Source organism: Trichomycterus rosablanca, chromosome 21, assembly GCF_030014385.1.
Source record: "Trichomycterus rosablanca isolate fTriRos1 chromosome 21, fTriRos1.hap1, whole genome shotgun sequence".
NCBI classification, from domain to species: domain Eukaryota; kingdom Metazoa; phylum Chordata; class Actinopteri; order Siluriformes; family Trichomycteridae; genus Trichomycterus; species Trichomycterus rosablanca.
In genome coordinates this window covers 13265468-13284971 of record NC_086008.1, presented here as the reverse complement: position 1 = coordinate 13284971, position 19504 = coordinate 13265468, and the positions used below count along the sequence as shown (strand labels likewise).

General features: G+C 41.1%; 1 protein-coding gene across 1 annotated transcript in view; it reads left to right on the top strand.

Annotated features, from left to right (window-relative positions):
• The window catches only part of iqgap2 (IQ motif containing GTPase activating protein 2), a 103831-nt gene that overhangs the window by 7281 nt on the left and 77046 nt on the right, over positions 1-19504 (top strand). The window contains exon 2 of the mRNA XM_063018208.1: positions 5430-5529. Coding sequence (XP_062874278.1) covers positions 5430-5529 — 100 coding nt within the window. The remainder of the gene's footprint in view (positions 1-5429; positions 5530-19504) is intronic.

Sequence of the window (19504 nt, the reverse complement as noted above, 5' to 3'; positions counted from 1 at the left end):
TCTCTGCCTATGCCGATCCCTGCTCTGATCGAGGAGATCGAAGCTAACCCACGCCCCCTCTGACACGTGGGCAGCAAGCTGCATGCATCTTATCACCCACACATTGACGAGTGTTGTGCCACCTAGCGTTGTGTACGGAGAGACACACCCTAAGAGCACTCCTTCCTCATCTCTGTGCAGGCGCCTATAATCAGCCAGCAGAGGTGGTCGTAATTGCACCAGTCTGACAGAGAGAGACCCATATCCGGCTTAGTCCCGCCCATCTGAACAACCGGCCAATCGTTGTTCATGTAGCCACTCATCCTCAGCCGGCAAGGCAGAGCTGAGATTCGATACGATGTATTCGAGATCCCAGTTCTGGTTCCATCATGTGTTTTTACTGCTGCGCCACCTGAGCGGCCAGGGCACTGTTTTTAATGTTTACCCCTACAGAGGAAGCTACCCAACTCTGTGATATCTGCCAAATACCCATTTCTGTTAAACATATACTGACTGAATGCCCTAAATACCCAAGAGAACGACAATATATAGCAGTATTAAAAACTCTGGAGTACGTTTTAACCAAGCCAAAATAGAAACAATCATCAATGAAAGAATGCATGAAGAAACAACATATGAAAACAACATTTGATAATTGCTATAGACTGATGAAAACAAATTACCTACCATTCCTGCCGTGAATATAACCATTGTGTAAACACGGCGTAAAACATCTAAATGAATTAGTAGTTTATCCACTAGACAGAGATTTAAAGCTTAGTGTATAAAGCGTATAAAGAGGTGCTCTGAAGAAATGAAACTACAAAGCAAGTTAGTTGCTGAATTCATTATTTTTGGTCATTGTTAATTAGTGATGTAACGATACACTCTACCCACGATGCGATGCAATTCACGATACTGGGTTCACGATACGATTTTTTCCCGTTTTTTTTTTTACTGAAATTGAAGACAAATTATGACAAAGTTTCCTTGTATAATTTCTCTTAAAAAATAAAATAAAATACTGTTTTTCTGATTATCTTTTATTTATCTAAATAATGAATGCCCTTTTTTTCTGAGGTAGGTACAAACTATGCAAAACAATTTTTAATTAAGCCCAATTTGGCTGAAAAACCCGAATTTGGCAACCAGGCATATAGCGCCAATGACGTCAACAAGGCGAGGTGTATAGCGCCAGTGCCCTCTGCTGTTTAAAGTGAATATCGATTCATTTTACAAGTCAAATCGATTTGAATCATGGAATTTTAGAATCAGTTATTAACTGTATTGTGGTGCATCATTACGTCCCTATTATTAATAAATGGCAACATTAGGATTGAATGAATCAGTAATGATCGGTTGGCAGGCTTGGTATGCTAAGCATGACGAGGCACTCGTTTACAAAAACAAACGCCAGAACGTCACTATATGTCAGCAGAACTAATTATTGTTCGGTGAGTGGAGCTCAGGAAAACAGTTGGTGCTTGCTGACTCCTGTTCATCTTTTGGCTCATCGGTCTAATAGGGAAGCATCATTCAGTCAGTATCCTGAGCCACATTGTTCACCTGCTTTACGATAGATTTGGTTTAGAATGCAGTATTCATTACACATTATGTGTTGTATCTAGCATGGTTCTGCCCACACCATCACTGATTGGTGGGAAAAATAACATAAACCAACAAATATTCTAGACACATGAGTGGCGCATCAGGCCATAAGTTGCAGCACTGGCAGCAGACTGTTCAGGTGTTTCACAAACCCAACTGACCGTGTGGCAAAATACCCTAGCCCACTACCTCATACCGAGATCAGAGGTTCCAATCTCAGCAGTGCTGTTGGCGGGTCTGCGTCTATGCGTACATGATTGATCGATGATGAGTGCCGCTCTCAAGTACGGATAAAAATAAGCAAGGTTGCATCAGGAATTGTATCTGGCAGAAAAACTGTGCCAAATCAGGTATGCAGATCAGAATGTTCAGCATTGGTGAATATTTGGAACACCTGAAAAAAACAAAAATAGCTATTGTAATTTGCAACCCCAAATCAGAAAAAGTTGAGACAGTATGGAAAATGCAGATAATAAAAATGCAGTTTGTCTTACATTTACTTTGATTTTTATTTCATTGCAGAGAGTATACTTCCAAAATATTGTATGTGTTGTCTGGTTAACTTCATTTCCTTTGATAATATAGATCCATTCCTTTATTTCAGACCTGCAGCACATTCCAAAAAAAGTTGGGACAGGGGTTAGTAATGAGATGTGATTTCATACAGGTGATATCAACAGGTGCAGAGATTTGCATATTTCTCCCTCTACAGTGCATAATATCATTAAACGATTTAGAAAATCTGAAAGAATTTTAGTGTGTAAAGGCCAAGGGCGCAGGCCTAAACTGAACACCCTTGCTGTCCAATCTTTCAGACAGCACTGCATCAAGAATCGCCATCATCAACAGCTAATGCGTTTACAAATGCCACTTAAAACTTTATTGTGCAAAAGAGAAGCCTTATGTTAACCATGTGCGGCATCGACTTCTCTGGGCTTTAAGGCATCTAGGATGGACCATCACACAGTGGAAACGTGTCTTGTGGTCAGACGAATCAGTATTCCAGGTCTTTTTTTTGGAAGAAATGAACATCGTGTGCTCTAGACCAAAGACGAAAAGGACCATCCAGACTGTTATCAGCAACACATCCAAAAGCCAGGGTCTGTCATGGTATGGGGTTGTTTCAGTGCCCTTGGCACAGGTCATTTACACTTCTGTGATGGCAGCATTAATGCAGAAAAGTACATTGAGATTTTAGAACAACATGCTGCCTTGAAGACGACTTTTCCAGGGACGTCCATGCATTTTCCAACAAGACAATGCAAAACCACATGATGCACATATTACAAAGGCATGGCTGCAGAAGAAAAGTGGATGGGTACTGGACTGGGCCTGCCTGGGTGGCGAATAACCCCTGCAACACTTCATTGCTTTGTATCCTCTGTGCCAAAACGTCTTTTAAGTGTTGTGAGAAGAAATGGCAACATTACAAATTGGTAAATGCTTTGTTGTCCCAACTTTTTTTGGAATGTTTTGCAGGCCTGAAATGCAGGAATGGATGTTTATTAATAAATAAAAAGAAGCAGACCAGACAAAACATGAAATATCTCAGGTTCAAGTCAAAGTAACTGAATCGCTTAGAATCAGATGTATATTTATTACCAAGACATCCTAGTTTGCTTTTCTATTGTATCCCGGTGTCTCATGCTAGCTTAGCCTTAGTAATCTAGGTTCATCCTGACAGTAGGTGATCCTTAACCCCTCGGTTAACCCCTCTTCAGCAGGTGTTGTTTTGAAGTGAACAGGCTCTCTGTAATCAGCGACTTTGGGAATCAAAAGCAGAGTCACATGTGTCACTGATAGTGGCTGATCATGATAAGATCTGCGTGAAACCCCACCCAGGCGCTCAGTGATTTACTCACACTGTGTGTTTACTACAGTATATAAACTGTATTTGAGGCTGTCAGTGTACAACGCTCAAAAGTCCTAGGTTCCAGTTTGAGATTGGACTTTTATTAAAGAATGATGATATTAAATCTGTATAAGCGCCCATGTCATGGCTAGTAAGGCAGTAAGTCAGGTGAGTCCAGCTTTCCTGGAATCAATATAGTGGGTGCCATGTAGTTACACACCCTGGACGGGACGCTAATCCAATGTGGGTCGTCGACCATCGTCCCTCCTTCTCAGACATAGCCAGTCATGTCAGTATCCCAGCAGTAGTGGGATAACATGATTTGCCGCTGTACCACTCGCCATGCAATGCCCTTAAAATGCTTAACAAACGTTGATTAATGAAAAGTCTGTAGTGCTATTTTTTATAGCCTGTGTAATACCAGCGCATTATTATTTATCAAACACACTGGACAGCACACCCTGGACAAAGCGGCACTTACCTAAAGCTCAAATTCTCTTACCCACCTACTCCTAGGGGTAATGTAAAGCAGCCCATACACCTATGTGCATGTCTTTGGGAGATGGAAAAGCCATGCAGACATGTAAAGACACCCCAAGACCACAATAGCAGATGTTTCTTCATATTGCTGTTTTATAAAATACATAACGCCAAATACATGACGCCAAAGCTTTTTTGATTTTAAGGTATTATTGCTGGTTTTTAAGGCCGTAAATGGGGTGGCACCATCATACCTTGTAGAACTTTTTGGATTTTTCTGAAAGCCCCAAGGTCTGGTAATCTAATGCTATTGGAAACATCAAGATGATCAAAGCTTTGCAGTAGCTTCGCTGATAATATGGAACAACTTGCCTTCCCAAATTAGGACTTCACAACCACTTAGTGTTTTTAAGACAACGCTGAAGACACATCTTTTCACTGGATTAGATTTATCTGTATCCTTGACAGTTTTATGATACATATTACACTGAGCCTGTACAGCACTTTGGTCAAACAAAGGTTGTGTTTTAATGTGCTATATAAATAAACCTTAGACGCTCAGGTGGCGCAGCGGTAAAACACACCCTGAACACCAGAGCTGGGATCTCGAATACGTCGCATCGAATCTGAGCTCTGCCTGCCGGCTGGGCTGAGCAGCCATATGAACAACGATTGGCCTGTTGTTCAGATGGGCAGGACTAAGCCGAATATGGGTCTCTCTCTGTCAGACTGGTGCAATTACGACCTCTGCTTGCTGATTAGAGGCGCCTACACAGAGATAAGGAAAGAGTGCTCTTAGGGTGTGTCTCTCCGTACACAACGCTAGGTGGCACAACACTCGTCAATGTGTGGGTGATAAGAGGCATACGGCTTGCTGCCCACGTGTCGGAGTGGGCGTGGGCTAGCTTCGATCTCCTCGGTCAGAGCAGGGATCGGCATAGGCGGAGAGGAAGCATGAAGCAATTGGGCAATTGGACGTGCTAAAGGGGGAGAAAAAGGGAAGAAAATGCATTTTTTAAATAAATAAATAAATAAACTTTAGCTGCTCAGGTGGCGCAGCCCATCGTACCTGCCGGCTGAGGCTGAGAGGTCACATGAACAACGATTGGCCTGTTGTTCAGATAGGGGTGGAATATTAAAAACCAGATAAGGTCTCTCTCATAACTAATGCAATTACGACCTCTGCTTGCTGATTGATGGAGCCTACACAGAGATGTGAAAGGAGTGCTGTCAGGGTGTGTCTCTCCATACACAGTGCTGATCCGCTTTGCACTCGTCAAAAGTGTGGGTGACAAAATGCATACGGCTGCTGCCCACGTGTCGGAGGGGGTGTAGGTTAGCTTTGTTCTCTTCAATCAGAGTGGGGATCGGCATTAGTGGAGAGGAAGCGTGATGCGGAGAAAAAGAAGAGAAAATGCATAAACAACAATATATACAGTATATATATAATAAATAAAATGAATTGCCTTGCTTCATTTTTCATTTGTTTTTGTCTTTGTTCATTCTATAGCCATTGTGGACGATGAGAGGCTCACTGCAGAGGAAATGGATGAGAGGAGGCGGCAAAACATCGCCTATGAATATCTCTGTCACCTAGAGGAGGCCAAACAGTAAGTCTTTTTTTTTTTTTATCTTTATGAACACATCATGATAGCTGATGGAATTTATGTTCAAGTCCCAGTGTCTCAAACGGACCATATTTAATGATTCATGTTATATGTGAAGTGTTAAGTCCAGGGATAAATGAATGTTGCTGAAATATTTCATAAACATGGGTGCTTTGGTGGCGCAGTGGTCTATTACACTAGCCCACCAGTGGTGGTATTGGCCGGCTGGGCATCTACACAAAGATGATTGGCTGTGTCTGAAAGGTGATGGCACAAGGTTTGTGATGAACTCAAAAGTTATAGCAAGGATTGCAGATTAATCCTATTAGCACTGATGCTCATGAGAAAGATTGAATACTGTGCTGATTTGCATCTCGATCTGTCCTACGAGATTTTATTGAATTTATTTATTGAATGAATTTATTTCATTTTATTTTCATGTCACCGCTTTAACTTGGTCAGGGTTGTTCCAGTTTCCACAGAATCACTGGGCTTAATGCAGCAACACACCCCGGACAGAACGGCAAGCCATCTCAGGTCCTCGGCCACCGCACTCCCTTTTCCAGATACAGTCAATCATGTCTGTGTTTAGACACCCGATCGGCTGACGGCAATGCTGGGGACCGAAACCCTGGATCGCAGTGGTAGTGGGCTAGTGCAATTTATTAATTAAGTGCCTAAAATTAATTAAATGAGGCAGCTCAGATGGCGCTGCGGTAAAACACACGTTAGAACACCAGAGCTGGGATCTCGAATACATCTTATCGAGTCTCAACTCTGCCTGCCGGCTGGTCTGAGAACCCACATGACCAACAATTGGCCTGTTGTTCATATAGGGGTGGGATATTAAGCCGGATGGGGACTCTCTCATGACTGATGCAACCACGACCACTGCTGGCTGATTGATGACGCCTGGACATAGAGAGAGGAGGAAAGAGTGCGCTGATCAGGGTGTGTCTCTCCGTACACAGTGCTGATCCGCATATGCACTCGTTAAGTGCAGGTGACAAGATGCTGGGCTGCTGCCCACGTGTCGGAGGGGGCGTGAGTTAGCTTCGTTCTTAAATATTAAAAAAGATTATTGAATGAAATAAATGATATGCCTTTATATGCAAATTCGTGACATTGTTTTGGGATGTACTTTCCCATTACTATTTCTGTAATTTAGTATGTTCTGTACTGTTTCACCTCTGGTTTCTACATTTCTGTACAGTCTGTTTCACCTAATTAGTTTAGAGCCATGGCTAAGAGATTGCCTTCCCTTCCCTATTCCAATGTATTACCAGTGAGACTTTGTACCTGCTGACTTAAGTAAATATGCCATGTTTACACATGCGTTTTAGATAGGGGTGCTTTGGGAGAATGTTTTTACAGCGCTTGTTTACTGTTTTTACTGATTTTACTGATTTTAATGAGTTAGCTAGAGAGCAAAAATATGTTACATTAAGTTAGAATGTTGAGTGGGCGCTCGTGTGGCAAAGCAGTCTAACACACTAGCCCACTGATATTGGCAGGCAGGGGGCTTTACAGACATGATTGGTGACATCTCAGGGTGGGTTGGTCAAAAGAATCGCTTAATGCTAATGCAATCATGGCCTCTGCTGGCTGGTTGGTCAAAGGTGTCTGTGCAGGGATGGTGAATAACGGAGAGCAGTGCCTGACTCTGGCGGCTGGCTACTACAAATGTGTCGGATGGGGTGTGTGTTAGATATAGCCCTCCTCGGTCAGGGTAGGTGTCTGCAGCAGTTGAGAAATACAACTTGGATAAAACTCTGCTTTAAAATAATCTGTGTAGAATAATTACTGGTATCTTTCTACGTTTAGCATCATTTGATTCCAATGTCAGTTCAACAGATATGGACATCTTTACCTTTGCTTTTTGTCTTTAAATATCTATAAATATTGGGTAGAAAACCCTTTTCCAGTTAGCAAGGTCAGCTGACACTTGCTTGCAGATTTTTGCTAGACTGCTAGCTAAAGGTCACAAGTTTCATTACAGTTTTGTAGTTTCAAGTTACATAATTTAGGTTTCTGTGATTTAAATAAATAATAACTAGGATTTTCTTGAAGAAATTCTACAACATTGCAAAAATACTGAAAGCTAGCAGCTTGTTAGCTCAACAGCTTAAATCAAGAGAAATTCCAGTATTAGAGTATTTACATGGTTACCTCCGATTGACTCATTTCATTGCATTGAAATGTGGTAAAATAATCACTTAGAAAATAGGATGACAGCTAGTAGCTAATTAGCCGAGTAGGTGTTTGCACACTCAGCCAGCAGGCCGGCACACTGGCTTGCTCTGCAGTTTCCATTTCTGCTTGCATGCAGCCATCACAGACGCCAGGTTACCAACAGCTAATTGCAAACAAGTTTGTATTAGTCACGAGTACAAACTAGTGACAGTAATTAATTTCTACTTGTACTGTTGTATTTTATCCAAGTATTAGATTATTAGTGTGGTCATTATTATTTCTTTATTTCCATTTTATTTATGCATTTTTCTTCTCCCATTTTCTCCCAATTTAGCATAGCCAATTTGTCTTCCGCTGCTGGGGGATCCCTGATTGCAGTGGAGGTGGGCACAGCCCTTAGCGAATCCCTTTTTCACCTATGCATTCTGTACAGGCGCCTCTCTATCTGCTAATCAGGGTCCTTACACAGCATTTGAGAACCCCACCCACATAGTCCGGTCATCCCGCCCTAGCAGAAATGTGTCTGCTGCAGGTACTGCCAGTTATGCCCAGCCGACGCTGAGTCTCGAACCAAGGAGTTTAGAATCTCGACACTGGTGTGCTAGCAGAATATCCCACTGCGCCACCTGGGCACCCTAGTGTGGTCATTATTATAATAGATTGTCATTATTACATTATTATTGTGGTCATTATTATAATCACACGTGTACATAAGCATGTAACATTTTGGTCATTTGGACCTTTTGAGTACTCAGCAGAGACAATAAGCTAGTACTTTAGGGCTTGAACTGCATGTGAAAGGTAGAGCGTTGTGTCTCTTTAATTCACTGATGGTAGGTTTTGGATTCTCTGTTTATCCATCTATCATGAGCAGCTACTTTACATATTTAATAATGCGGTCATAAGAATGTCCAGACCAGAACTATTCATAACTAATAGAGACACAATAGAGGCCGGTGTTTAAAAGAGCTTCCTGACAACATGTGTATTGATATGAAGGTCATCAGTTGTATATACTGATATACCTTTTTAAGGGTTAATGCTTAATGTGAGGAGGAAATGCTTACACACCCTACCCCACAGGTGCTCATTTGCATGATTTAAAGAGAAGTTGCCCTTATTGTTCTTCTACACAAGCCATACCTGTACAAACATAATTTAACGTGATGCTTATTTCACAGTACGGTTAAATTTACATGTGTGTACATGAAGCCTTTAAAATAAGATAAGTTGGCATGTGTCACACTATGCACTATGTGTAGAAAGGAAAGTGAGCACACAATAGACGTAACGTTTTCTGTTGAGCTAGGTCTGTTACATGACACTTGCAGCACGCTGGCCGGAGGAATGCCTTCCTGTGCTTTTCCTTCCTCTAATGCATATTATGCTCAGTGTTTTCTTTTGTTCATTCATCTGGATGAGGTCAGGCTAAGGGTGTGTCAGTGTTTTAGTGATGTGCCCTAATCTTATCTGCATATTATGAAATTAAATATACAGTTATCTTTGATATATAATTATTGTTTATTTAAAACCCATGTAGATCATACAGTATATCCCTGGGTAATACTTCAAACATTCAGTAAATGACATCCAGTGTTTATACTTGAATGTATGGCATTTAGGAGATGTCTGTATTAAAAGCGACTTACAGTTGTAGCTAATTACAGTGAAAATAGTTAAGGGTTAAGGGCCTTGCTCAAGCGCCCAACATTGGCAGCTTGGCAAAGTAACTAGTCCAGTTATTTAAACCTTGAGCTTCCACTGTACAAGCCTTATTTGTGGGCAATGGTATCTCAAAGGTTAAAGTACTGGACTACTAATCATAAGGTTGCTGGTTCAAGCCCCACCATCACTAACCCTCAATTGCTCAAATTGTAATCAGTGATAATTGTTTGTCGCTAAAGCGTTGGCAACGTTTAAGGTCAACAAGTAATTCACATAGCTCATTACAGCTCTTCCTAATAAAACATGGTTAGCGATTTCAAGGCTTGAAAAAAATCATGTTCATTTTCCAGTCTAGTCATCTCCAATTCCCAGTTGTGAACTCTGTTGCTTGCACAACCATCCATCTGATCAAGCAGTGCCAGATCACCAAACGCCCCTCCGACACGTGTCCAGTTTATGGCGGTTTCTTATAACCTGCCAGTTTTGGGTTTCTACATAGAGCCGTATTACATAAATAGAGTCTTCATCTCTGCCACATTCAGCTACGTCTACTGTCCTGAACGACCTAGACATGCAAAATATGAACTGATATGGCAGTTTGTGATCATGAACATTTACATTTGTGGCATTTAGCAGACAATTACTGACTGCAGTTCATCTATTTCTCTACATACTTTTTTAGCCTGCTTTTACCCTGTTTTTTAATGGTCAGGACACCCACAGGACCACTACAGAGCAGGTATTATTTGTGTGGTGGATCATTCTCAGCACTGCAGTGACAATGTCATGGTGGTGGTGTGTTAGTGTGTGTTGTGCTGGTATGAGTGGATCAGACACAGCAGCGCTACCGTGTCTACTCACTGTCCACTTTATTAGACACTCCTATTTAGTTGATCCACCTTGTAGATGTAAAGTCAGAGACGATCGCTCATCTATTGCTGCTGTTTGAGTTGGTCATCTTCTAGACCTTCATCAGTGGTCACAGGACGCTGCCTACAGGGCGCTGTTGGCTGGATATTTTTGGTTGGTGGACTATTCCAGCACACACAACCCACACTAACACACCACCACCATGTCATTGTCAGTGCAGTGCTGAGAATGATCCACCACCCAAATAATACCTGCTCTGTAGTGGTCCTGGGAGAGTCCTGACCATTGAAGAACAGCATGAAAGGGGGTTAACAAAGCATGCAGAGAAATAGATGGGACTACATGCAGTAATTGTAGAACTACAAAGTGCTTCTATATGGTAAGTGGAGCTGATAAAATGGACAGTGAGTGTAGAAACAAGGAGGTGGTTTTAATGTTATGTTATGTTGTCATGAATAAACCTACATTGTTGCATTATTAATCTCGGGATGAATAAACAATGCTTATTAAAGGGAACATGTTTACACTTAGGTAATTTTTCCTGTTTTTCTGAATAACTAAGGGAACAATTGGATTTTGGCCTCATTGTGTTCTCGTGTTGATATTGGAAGCTGTACAAGTTATTCAGCTGAAGGTGCTGTAAGGCCAGTTCAACAGTAAAAACCTTTACTGACTGACATTATGTAAGCTGTTAATCATTCATAAAGCCGATCTGAATTTCTCCTTTTACTAGTTTATTATTCTTTTGGCCACCTTTTAAAGATCCTGGTGTAGTTCAGTCAATTCCGTAGTTACTTATAAAACAAAATACCCCCATCCACCCATTCTCCAATCCTTTAACCTTTAATACATTCCTTATGGGTTAAAAATACATTTTAATAAATTATTGCAATTATTTCAACCTTTTAAAAGCAAGACTCTGGTTATAGCTTGATTAAGCTGACTAATTTAAGTCTAAGATAGGATTGCCCGGCACGACCCAGAGACTTTGACTCTCTCTACATTGTCCAACTGATCAGTCAGTGTTGACAGTGAACTAAGCCTGTGGGAGGAGGCTGCAGATCTGCTGATGTGTACCAGGGCAGCTTGTTGTCTCAGCCATTGTTGATCCATCTGTGTTGTTTTTAATTAAACAGCCTGTTAAAGTGCTACAGCAGATCCAGGGTGGGAAGACGTGGGATCAATCTGAACATTACGTTCTAAATGGTGGTATTCTAAAAGAATGAACAAGAAGCTTGACTGCTACTTTAACTACTTTATCAGGAAGACGTTCTACCAGGCCTAATTATCGAGCTGTATTTTCATAAGCAAATTGACATAATGAAACTGCTTAGCCATATCATGTGTTATTTTTTGCTCCTTACAATTCTAGAGTTTGTTATACTATAGCGCTTTATCCTGTTCAGGGTCACAGCGGGTCAGGTTTCACCAGGAAATACTGGACGCAAGGCAACCATAGCTATAGCAGGGCAGGAACCTAACTACTAAAAACTTGGTATTGCTGAATGCAAATGTGATCTTAAGTGCTATCAATGTTTGTCTATGGAGAGCCCATAAGTGTTTATTTTATTCAAGTCTATTCAAGTGTTTATTCATCTGTCAGTGATGGGTGTGGCTAGTCTTAGTTAAAGTGTGCATACTGTTAACCAGGTAGTGTTCATTTTCTTTGATAAAAACATTATTATAACAGTACGTTCCACCATATGCCCCTACATCAGCTTGTTTTGTAACAGAATAGCCTGTTAAAGCAGCGATTTTCAACCTTTATTCTCTTAGATACCCCTGTGATCAAAAAATGTTCTGGGTCCCCCTTGTCACAGGTTATGATATCATTTCTACACCTTCAGCAAGGATAACAAAAACATATTGTCATCAGCCATAACATTAAAACCACCTCCTTGTTTCTACACTCACTCTCTGTTTTATCAGCTCCACTTACCTTATAGGAGCACTTTGTAGTTCTACAATTACTGACTGTAGTTCATCTGTGTCTCTGCATGCTTTGTTACCCCCCTTTCATGCTGTTCTTTTATGGTCAGGACTCTCCCAGGATCACTACAAAGCAGGTACTATTTAGGTGGTGGATCATTCTCAGCCCTGCAGTGACACTGCCATGGTGGTGGTGTGTTAGTGTGTGTTGTGCTGGTATGAGTGGATAAGACACAGCAGCGTTGCTGGAGTTTTTAAACACCTCAGTGTCACTGCTGGACTGAGAATAGCGTTCTGTAGCGGCCAACAGCGTCCTGTGACCACTGATGAAGGTCTAGAAGATGACCAACTCAAACAGCAGCAATAGATGAGCGATCGTCTCTGACTTTACATCTACAAGGTGGAGCAATTAGGCAGGAGTGTCTAATAGAGTGGACAGTGAGTGGACACGGTATTTAAAAACTTTAGCAGCGCTGCTGTGTCTGATCAACTCATACCAGCACAACACACACTAACACACCACCACCATGTCAGTGTCACTGCAGTGCTGAGAATGATCCGCCACCTAAATAATACCTACTCTACAGTCTACCTACTACATTCAGTAATTGTAGAACTACAAAGTGCTCCTATATGGTAAGTGGAGCTGATAAAATGGACAGTGAGTGTAAAAACAAGGAGGTGGTTTTAATGTTATGGCTGATCGGTGTATATCTTGGTATTTCCTGATTTTTGGTTGAAGTAGTTGGTTTACTCATGGTGAACTGGTGGTGCATCAACAACATCTGTTGACCTTTGCACTTTTGTGGTGGGCAAATAAAATATGTGTTCAAATGGACCCAACGTAGGCAATAGGCAGTTTAAAAGACTTTAACATCACATAATCGCGCATATGCCAATATCCAATTGATCTTCCCAACTCATCATTTGTGACCCCCTGTGGACTCACTGAGGGCCCCCTGGTTAAGAACGACTGTATTAAAGGACTTCCAGAGTTGGATGTGGCTTTATCTTACTTATTTCCAGTTAGGTTAATTGCACATTGAGTTTTATCCATCCCATTAAGCTAATATAAGTCTATATGCATAGTGAGTACATGGGGGTGCCAAGAAAGGTCTGTTCCATGTTTTCCGGGAGAATCCGAAACCCTTGGTTGTTATTAACATGAACAAGGCAGCGTTCCAGCATCTGGGACAATGCCATTACCCCTACACAGGCCCAGAAGAAAATGTGGCAATGTAGGTGCCATGACAATGAGGTATTGTTTTAGTAGGGCAGGGGTCGCTTGTTTAGTGGGTCATGGATTAGTGATTAGTCAAAGAATAGAAATGACACCGGGCTGTAATATTTAACCTGTGTTTATTGGAATGAGTGATCCAGGTGGAACATCATCTTGGGATGTTTTCTTTAGATGATTTGCTTATTAACTTTAGTCTTAGCATTAGGGCTGTCGCGGTGACAGAATTTCCCCTTGCGGTATTCAGCCTGTCTCAATATCGCGGTATGCGGTTATATCGCCATTTTTTTGTTGTTTTTGAAAATTACTTAATTGATCTGGATTTTAGAGCTATATAAACAAGCTTTATTGTTAGGCTATGATTCGATATATTATTGCTTTATAATGACAAAGATGAGACAGCTTTAAGACCAATGAAATGCGTGTTTAGGCTATTGTTAAATACAGAACAGAGCAGGGATGCGCGTCTTTTCTCTATTAAAAAAAGGTTTAAATAAGCTTCTAGCCTAGGTGAGATATACACTGTGAAACAAAAAAAAAAGTGTTTAGGCTAAATATTTTAAATGCACATCTAATCAAAATATGGTAAAAAAATAGAATAAAGAATAAAGTCTGTAAGAGTTTAAACCTGCGTTATCATGCGCGCTAGACGAACCAACATGTTCACCTGATGTGTTTTAGAGAGGATCTGAGTGGGGTAGTGATGTTCCCCTCGGTACTAAAACTCTCTCTGATGGTGCTCGTTGCATTAATACACTGTAGATGTACTGAACCTGCATGCGACTTTAGAGATCAGAGGAAATCTAGCCTGGTTATCGCGCCACTATTAACCATCTATTTAGTAGGTATAATTAACATAACAATATATACTACGTTTCAAGTTATTATTCGTTTCAATACATTTTTATTCAACGAAAAAATGCATTTAAATCATTCCAGCAAGCCAGCAAGAGAGAATCTGCAGGCTGCAATGCCATATTAACCGTCATTAAGTGTTTTAGTACGCCGAGGCTGTTTAAATGTAGTCTAAATTACAAGTATTTATTGAGTGTGAACTCAATTTAATCATTAATAAACTTGCCTATAATTCCTGTTGCGATTGTTTACATTTTAAAACACAAAGCCTGACACTCAGCAGCAACGCATGAGAACAGGTTGCGGGAAAATGTCGCTCCTAGCTCATTTTCATTATGAATTTATTTAACATTTATTACGCACGAATGTAAGCGTATAAAACAAGATGGACCTGCAACAATAAAAAAAAGGAAAAGAAAGAAAGAAAAAACGTGAATATCGCGGTGTTGCGGTTGTCCAGCATGCCCTGCGGTTGGCTGGTCTATACCGCGATATTTCAAAATTGCGGTTAGCGCGACAGCCCTACTTAGCATGCTACCATTTTACTTCAGCTATCTTGGGTAAGAGGTCCAATGTGTTTTTGAGATTTCTGTAACTGGATCTTTTGTACAACCCCAAATCAGAAAAAGTTGGGACAGTATGGAAAATGCAAATAATAAAAAAAACACAGTTTTCTACATTTACAGTATAATGTACAGTATTTCATTTATTAATAAACATTAATTCCTGCATTTCAGGCCTGCAACACATTCCAAAAAATGTTGGGACAGTAAAGCATTTACCACTTTGTATTGTTGCTATTCCTTTTCACCACACTTAAAAGACATTTTGGCACTGAGGAGACCAAGTGATTTAATGTTTCAGCTTTTATTTGGTCTCATTCTTCCTGCAAACACGTCTTAAGATGTGCAACGGTACGGGGTCGTCGTTGTCGCATTTATTGTTTCAAAATTCTCCACTCATTCTCTATTGGGGACAGGTCAGGACTGCAGGCAGTACCCTCTTCCTCCGCAGCCATGCCTTGGTAATGTGTGCAGCATGTGGTTTTGCATCGTCTTGTTGAAAAATGCATGGACGTCCCTGGAAAAGATGGCGTCTTGAAGGCAGCACATGTTGCTCTAAGATCTCAATGTACTTTTCTGCATTAATGCTGCCATCACAGAAGAGTAAAATACCTTTGCCAAGGGCACTGACTGGCTTTTAGACTTGTTGTTGATAACAGTCTGGATGGTCCTTTTTTTTTTTTGGTCCGGAGCACACGGTGTCCATTTTTTCCAAAAAAAGACCTGGAATGCTGATTCATCTGACCACAATACACGTTTCCACTGTGTAATGGTCCATCCTAGATACCTCAGAGCCCAGAGAAGTTGATGCCGCTTCTGGACATGGTTAATGTAAGGCTTCCTTTTTGCACAGTAAAGTTTTAAGTGGCATTTGTGCATGTAACTCTGTATTGTAATGCTTGATAAAGGTTTGCCAAAGTAATCCCTCACCCATGTGGTTATATCAGCTATTGTTGAGTGGTGGTTCTTGATGCAGTGCCGTCTGAGGGATCGAAGATCACAGGTGTTCAGCTTAAGCTTGCACGCTTGGCCTGTGCGCACTGAAATTCCTCTCGATTCCTTGAATTATTTAATGATATCATGCACAGTAGAGGGAGAAAATCAAATAAGAGTCAAAGTAAATGTAAGGAACACTGCATTTTTATCTGCTTTTTCTATACCGTCCCAACTTTTTCTGATTACAAGTTATACAATATATGTGCAACACATTTTCTGCAAGTAGAAACATGACCTTAATACCATGGCTGTTTAGTAGTTAACTAGTCTTGCACATATCATTTTTAACATTTCACACACAGATATAAACATTTTTTTACTGTTATTATGGGGGATTAATTGTCGAATAATAGGGTAAAATGGCCAACAGTTTGCAAAAGGCCAAAGGGGTCTAAATAGATTTTTAACCCACTATACATTTTTTTCAATTGTAAGGTTGACATTTGCATGCATTTGTTCTTACCATCTTTAATATAGGTGTTTACAGCCCAAGCTGAAGGACAGAACAAGGTCTAAAGTCATTTACTCTACAGGGTTTATATGTTAGAGCTGACAGCACTTTTGTGTGGAAGTGAGATTATGTTTCAAAACCAGAACTGAAAAATCTATTTTTTGTGGCTTGAGGTCGAAGGTGTTTGTGTTCTGTGTAATTAGTCCGGCCGAATGTAACCAGTACTGTTACAAGGTGTTAGTAAGGCTTTTAAATTATCACAGTAAAATAACTGTCTAATAGACAACAGTTAATGTAGGCTAGCACAATACAATACTTAATAGATCATGTTTTTTTGTTCCCGATCATTAATTTTGATCCCGATCCGATACCGAGTCTCAAACCCATACTTGTATTTTCTAGATATTGTCTAGATAAGAACTAGATAATACTGTTTACACAGTGCACACTTCAAGTACATTACAGTTATTCAAATTAATCCAATGTACATGTTTAACAACTGAATAGCTCTGCAGTGCTGTAGGAAAAAAAATGCCTGCATCCAAGCTATTGCTTAAAGTTCTTTTGTTTTTACAAAATAAAAGTAATCAAGCTTAGTGCAGCATTGTAGTAGTAAAACTAGAACACTCAAAATGAAGTGAAGAATCTTTTTGAGGAAAATCAGCATCTTTGCCGTGTTAGCGGACAGCCGGTTCCTCTTCTCATCATATAATAATAAACTCGCTGTATTCGACCGAGTGTTTATTTTTTGGTGTATCAAATTGGTAGTAATTGTAGATCGTTTGGTTAAATGATATCTGGTGTGTTTCTTATGAGCCACCGAACTTGTATGCGTGTTGTAACTGTAACAAACTTTTCTGTGGTTGTATTGTGACAATGGTTTGATGGACGTTTCTCCGCGAAGTGAGTGTGTTTTGACCCTTTGGGGCTTCCATAGTGCATGGAATGGCTAACGCGATGACTCTAGCTGTCCGCTATTCGGTACCGCAACAGAAGAAGTTAATTGGAAGTGTTATGCTCCCGACAATTTGTGAATATAGCGTGTATTTATTTCTTTATTAAGCAAGTGCATCACTACAACGCTCGGTTACATAACTAAGCCAATCAGAGTGCTGGATACTGAGATGTCGTTCAGTCTTGTAACACGTAAACTCGTAAAAGCTGTATGTTACGGTCCTGAAGTTTTCATACTCGGATTAAAAGTTATTGTTTTGTAAACCGGAGTGATCCTTGACTCACACACCATATAAACAGTAAAATTCTACAGTAATGAACGCAGCTCTGCTCCTACCGCCTCGTGAAACGCTCACATTGCAGACATTACACTTCACTGTTGGACTTGTTTCACTTTCCAATTTAAAGTATTTCCACACAGCGGACATGCTGACGTAAAACAAAGGATCGGGCTTAGGATCGGCCTTAGTAAAACCGATACCGATCAGTTAAAAAATGCCTTGATCTGCCCCGATTCCGATCTTTGAGATTGGATCGGGACATCCCTTATACTTAATCCCGATTTCACAGATTTTTTAAGAAAAGTGCCACATTTTACAGCAGTCATTAAATTACACTCATACATTAAATGATAGAATAAATAGAAGCTACAATACTTAGCACAGCTCACCTTAATAGTTGAATGTAAACCTGGAACATCCAGTGACTGTGCGAGGCTCCGTCTTAAATACGAAAATACTCGTCCGTGTTTTGACACACCCCCCAACCACAGAATTGGTTGGGAGCTTTCAAAACTGAGTTACCTATTTAGCTGCTTTAGACTTCGACATCATGGGGCACGGTGACTAAGTAGGTAGCGCTGTCGCGTCACAGCAAGAAGGTCCTGGGTTCGATCCCCAGGTGGGGCGGTCTGGGTCCTTTCAGTGCGGAATTTGCATGTTCTCCCCGTGTCTGCGTGGGTTTCCTCCGGGTGCTCCGGTTTCCTTCCACAGTCCAAAAACATGCAGCCAGGCTAATTGGAGACAATGAATTGCACTATAGATACCTAGCCGCTAGGATGCATAAGCCAGTGCATTGTAGAGCCGGTCCCAAGCCCGGATAAATGGGGAGGATTGTGTCAGGAAGGGCATCCGGTGTAAAAACTGTGCCAAATCAATGATGCAGATCACGATCCGCCGGGGACCCCTAATGGGAGCAGCCGAGGAAATAGAGAGACTTCGACATCATGGACATTATGACTAAGCGATTGCTAACTGAGTTGCCGTAGGATTGCTAGGATCGCCTCATAGGGCAAATTAACCAGTAAACGTGAGGCACTTGAACACTACGCAAATGTTAAATCGCTAAACACAAACTTTACATTCTGAATATCACAGCAAATTGCATATTACACAAAAAAAGCCTCATTTGCTCAATTGCTATGTTACTCTTGCTGCTGCTGCCACCCCCCAAACTCCAACCAAGGAAGACCATAGACTATCACACACCCCTCTCCGACACTCGAGGTCTCACAGACTGCAGTATTGCATCCAGTGAGCCACTAACTGCCATCTGAACCATTCTTTGTGCAGACGCCTCGACTGCAATTGCAGCAGCGACGAGTAATCCCTTGACCATTGTCCCTCTTCAGACACAGACACACAGCCAATTGTGTGGCTGTATAGGTGCCATGCTGTTCGATAGCACAGCTAAGATTCAAACTCACATGTCTGTGGTGGTGGGCTAGATCAGAAGAAGGCCGATAAATGAAAATGCATCTTAAGAGATTTGGGTTAATTTATTATTATTATTAGTAGTAGTAATAGTAGTAGTAATAGTAGTAGTAATAGTAGTAGTAGTATTGTTGATGTTGTTGTTAGCTCTGAGATTTCACTTAAAAAAAGATTACATTGAGTACATACACCAACCAGGCATAACATTATGACCACTGACAGGTGAAGTGAATAACACTGATTATCTCTTCATCACGGCACCTGTTAGTAGGTGGGATATATTAGGCAGCACGTGAACATTTTATCCTCAAAGTTGATGTGTTAGAAGCAGGAAAAATGGACGAGCGTAAGGATTTGAGCGAGTTTGACAGGGGCCAAATTGTGATGGCTAGACGACTGGGTCAGAGCATCTCCAAAACTGCAGCTCTTGTGGGGTGTTCCCGGTCTGCAGTGGTCAGTATCTATCAAAAGTGGTCCAAGGAAGGAACGGTGGTAAACCTGCGACAGGGTCATGGGCGGCCAAGGCTCAGTGATGCACGTCGGGAGCGAAGGC